At 39.8% G+C, this 3,921-nt stretch overlaps 1 protein-coding gene across 1 annotated transcript in view; it reads right to left on the reverse strand.

Moving 5' to 3' along the window:
* casp8 (caspase 8, apoptosis-related cysteine peptidase) overlaps positions 1–3,921 on the reverse strand; it is a 22,098-nt gene that overhangs the window by 11,877 nt on the left and 6,300 nt on the right. Inside the window, exons 6-7 of the mRNA XM_014008991.1 lie at positions 927–982; positions 790–841 (exon numbers count right to left, since the gene is read on the reverse strand). Of these exons, the coding sequence (XP_013864445.1) occupies positions 790–841; positions 927–982 (108 nt within the window). The remainder of the gene's footprint in view (positions 1–789; positions 842–926; positions 983–3,921) is intronic.

The raw sequence follows: 3,921 nt of genomic DNA on the forward strand, positions 1-3,921 counted from the left end.
CTGCTATTCCAGACCCTGCAGTTGTGGATTTAGTGCTGGAGATAAATTATATTATCTGGGAGGAAATCCACCTGCTACAGGAACAGTTTGAGAGCCTGACGCTGAGGCAGCTGTTCGGCATTCACCATTTTGCTGCTTCCGACAAGAACATCAGATTCTTCACAAGGTAGATGTGTGTGTGTGTGTGTGTGTGTGTGTGTTATACAGAGTATGAAATTATTTTAGGCAACTTTTTCATTTGTTTTATGCAAAAGTAAAAACTTGTTAGAGTGTATATTACAGTGTKGACACAACCCGAGCGCCCCACCCCTCCTGTACCGAGAGCAGCAGAACCTCCGCCTGAAAATCATTCCCTGTTTTCAGTMCACCAACGTCAGGYCAYCATGGTCCAAAACAAACAAGTAGCCCATCAATTTAAAGTCCAGACTCTGTTCTTTCCAACAATARAAGTGWCACTGCTCTACATGAAAAKTCCACACAACAKGCAGCCAAGGAATAGTGAAAAAGGCTTYATTCTGGACGTCTTACCTTTTTTTATGGGCTTTATCTGCTTTAGAGTAATTTTTTCACTTGGCTGGACTTTTGTCATCTTCTGCATATCCTTTGTTAATATTGGTACATGTAACATGCAAATCCTGTACTGTGGACAGCAGCCAKCAAGTGAAAAAAMCCTACGCTAACACAGTGTTGTCTATGGCCAAAAAATAGGGAAGTGCCAGAACAGAAGTCCGTGGCATACAGGCTATTTGACGCAAATRCCTGGGAGGAGTTTGAAGATGGGAAACTTACACATCGACTGATGCTCAGGCAAAGGTTGAGACAGATGGGTGTTGCTAGGCCTCTGTYGGGAGAAAACAGTCAACGGGTCAGTTGACTTGCTGAAATATTAACTCCTCAAACTTTCCCACATACAAACACAAACATACCTGTGGATGTTGACGTGCTGGAGGGGCAGCCTGAGGTAGTCTTTGTTGCTGAACCGCTGTAAAGAGTGGTGACAGATAGTAAATCACCTGTACTTTTGAATATAAAACCTTTTACTTACATAGAGTAAAATTCATGACAGATTTGTTTTTTCACAAGAGGACACTCACTAAACACAATATAAAGAAAATATTTTGCCACTGTTTGGGTTGTAGGAAAAGGCCCCGTGTAGAAAGAATCTGTGTTTTTCTTGTAATTTTTTTGACACCTATGTTTACGCTTTCACTGTTTAAAATGTTGTTCAACGTTTTTTTTTTTTCATCAACATCGCGCGCGGAAAGCTAAGCCCTGGTAAACCCAAATTATAAATCAATGTTGTGATAAAAACTTTTGGAGTCCAAGTAAAGGGTTACAGAAGTTCCTGTGATCCTTAGTTTATACTAAAACTTCTTTTTTATTTACATAATTTATCCTTAACATACAGTATTATTTAAAAAATACTGGTGAGAGACACAAATAGGTATGATCTATGCATTGTTGGAGTTAATATAAAATAGATTATAGCTCTGAGTTGTTTAAATGATTGATACAATGTTTAATACCAACAAATGATTTCCACCTGCCACCTGGACACACGACACTTAGTCATCCTGATCCACAGATCACCTGATCTGTGTGATCATTTACTGCAACTGTGAACAACATTTTCAGTTGCAGGATGAGTCATTTCTACATTCTTCTCTCTGTCAAGGTGCTTTGGTTTCATTTAAAAAGGCTGATTGTCAGATGTGTCTAAGAATAACCTTTACAATAGATAAGAGTTTGCACCAGAAAATCTACGTCTATGTCATTATTTACCCGGTATGCATTGCAGCGTTAATAAAATAGCTCCTTCCGTGTGACAATATATATTTTAAAATTTATGAAAACTAAACAGCCTACAGTATTTTTACAGTATTTGTTTTACAGTTAAAATAAATGATTACCACATAATGTCTAATGTTACAAGTAATCGTGGATCCCTTTAACAAATAATAAACTGGTTGGAAATCTGTTGTGATTTTTTTAAATACACTAAATTACCAGATCATGTTTATGATGTTCTGACATGTAAAACTTGCTTCCCGCTGTAATTTGGAGTGTTTGAGAGAGGGTGAAAGCAGCTCAGATGTTACTGAATATTTAGTTTAAGCACTTGACGATATGAGATGAAGCAAGTTTGTTCAATGTAGTGTGAGCGGATTGGGATTTTTCTAGATTGAGCTGAATGGTGAATTTAGGCACGAAAACAAAATGAAAAATATGCAAAAAGAAGGAGAATTAACTCKATAAGAAGCCAGTAACAAAAATTTGAGTTGATTCACCAGACTAGAGTACTTTAAGGCTAGATCAGAACCAACTTCATAACATTTACGGGGGGAGGGGGACTCTGGATGAGTGGCAGATGTTACCTTYTAATTAGAGATTTAGGGTTCTGATCCCCTCTGCTTGCTGGATTGTTCATGGACTAAAAAAATGAGCTCCCTGCTGTCTCTGATATGCTTCTCAGTGTATGAATGTGAACATAAAGTGTTGCATAGACAGTAAAATATATAAACGTGTGTATAGGTAAATTGAGAAACATTATAAAGGCTCCATCACACTTTAACGTTTTAGCKAATTTATGCTGACTCAGCACAACTTAGTGGTTAGCACTGATGCCTCACAGCAAGAAGTTGTTCGGTGTGGTGTGATTATGTTCTCCTCGTGRCTAAAGCCTGAAACATACTCGCTCCGACGCCGACGGGTCGACGCGCGGTCACATGGTTGTTCGGCAGTCGTTTTCGCACAGACCTTTCATAGTCCCTACAACACCCCGCGCCAAGTTCGGGAAACCCCCCCTCCCTGAAACATACGTCACTGCATGGAGTTCCCCCGCAACAGCCGATAATGCAGAAAAAAAAGAAAAGTCAGATTCGTAACTCGCCCGACGTATTTATCCACATCTGTCCTGGTTAAAGCTCCACAGGTTTTCTGTCAGATTCCTCCGTGCACAACGTCTGTTTAATCTCCATTCATGAGTTTTTCACAGAATGACTATCTTTATAAAACTCTACTTCCTGGTGTCGGCTCTGGGAGCGAGTCTGGGTTTTTTTCTCCAATTTTTTTTTTTTACCGAGTGCAGCAGCTCATTCAGCACAAACAAACAAGCCAATTAGTTTTTCATGGTTTGACTAGCTTATAAAACTCTGCTTTCTAGTCTGGGAGCGAGTCGTTCTTTTTTCTTTTTTTTTCCCCCGAGCGCAGCACAAACAAACACGTCCACCACCAATCAGATCAATCATACATTACTGTCGACACGGGAGGGGGGTCAAAAAGTTCTGCCGGTGGGTTGTGCCAAAAGAGGCTGTCGACACGACGCTGCGAAGCCCGGTGACGTAATTTTCGTCATTAAACTGCGACAACCCGTGCCGACGTCGGCAGTTCACAGTGAGTATGTTTCAGGCTTAAGTGGGTTTTCTCCGGGTACTCCGGTTTCCTCCCACATATAAAAACGTAGGTTGCCGTCAGGCCCAGGCCTCCCTTGTAAAAAAAGATCTGTGATTGCAATGAGATTTGCCTGGTTAAATCAAGATTACAATGCTCTAGCAATGCTCTGTTTACATGCAGATATTCCTTTGTTGTCACTTCCTGTTACTGCACATGCATAATATCTCAACAACTGTGCATCTCAGCAGTGTGTTTTTTTTTTGTTTTGTTTTGTTTTGCAACAAGTAATGGTATCTTTCACTTTAAGTCTGTAGTTCAGGGCTATTCAACTAAACTGCTCCGGGGCCCAGAGTTACTGCAGGTCAAGAGCTCAGGGGACGAACATCCATCAATTAAAGTTATAATGTATAACAAAGATCTGTTACCTTTGAATTAGCTTATTTTACTGTATTTAATCATGAATACAACATACACAACCGTCTAAAATAGTGATAATACAACAATACAAAAAAACAAAAACACATTATG

The sequence above is a fragment of the Austrofundulus limnaeus genome, unplaced genomic scaffold (assembly GCF_001266775.1).
Source record: "Austrofundulus limnaeus strain Quisiro unplaced genomic scaffold, Austrofundulus_limnaeus-1.0 Scaffold54, whole genome shotgun sequence".
NCBI lineage: Eukaryota > Metazoa > Chordata > Actinopteri > Cyprinodontiformes > Rivulidae > Austrofundulus > Austrofundulus limnaeus.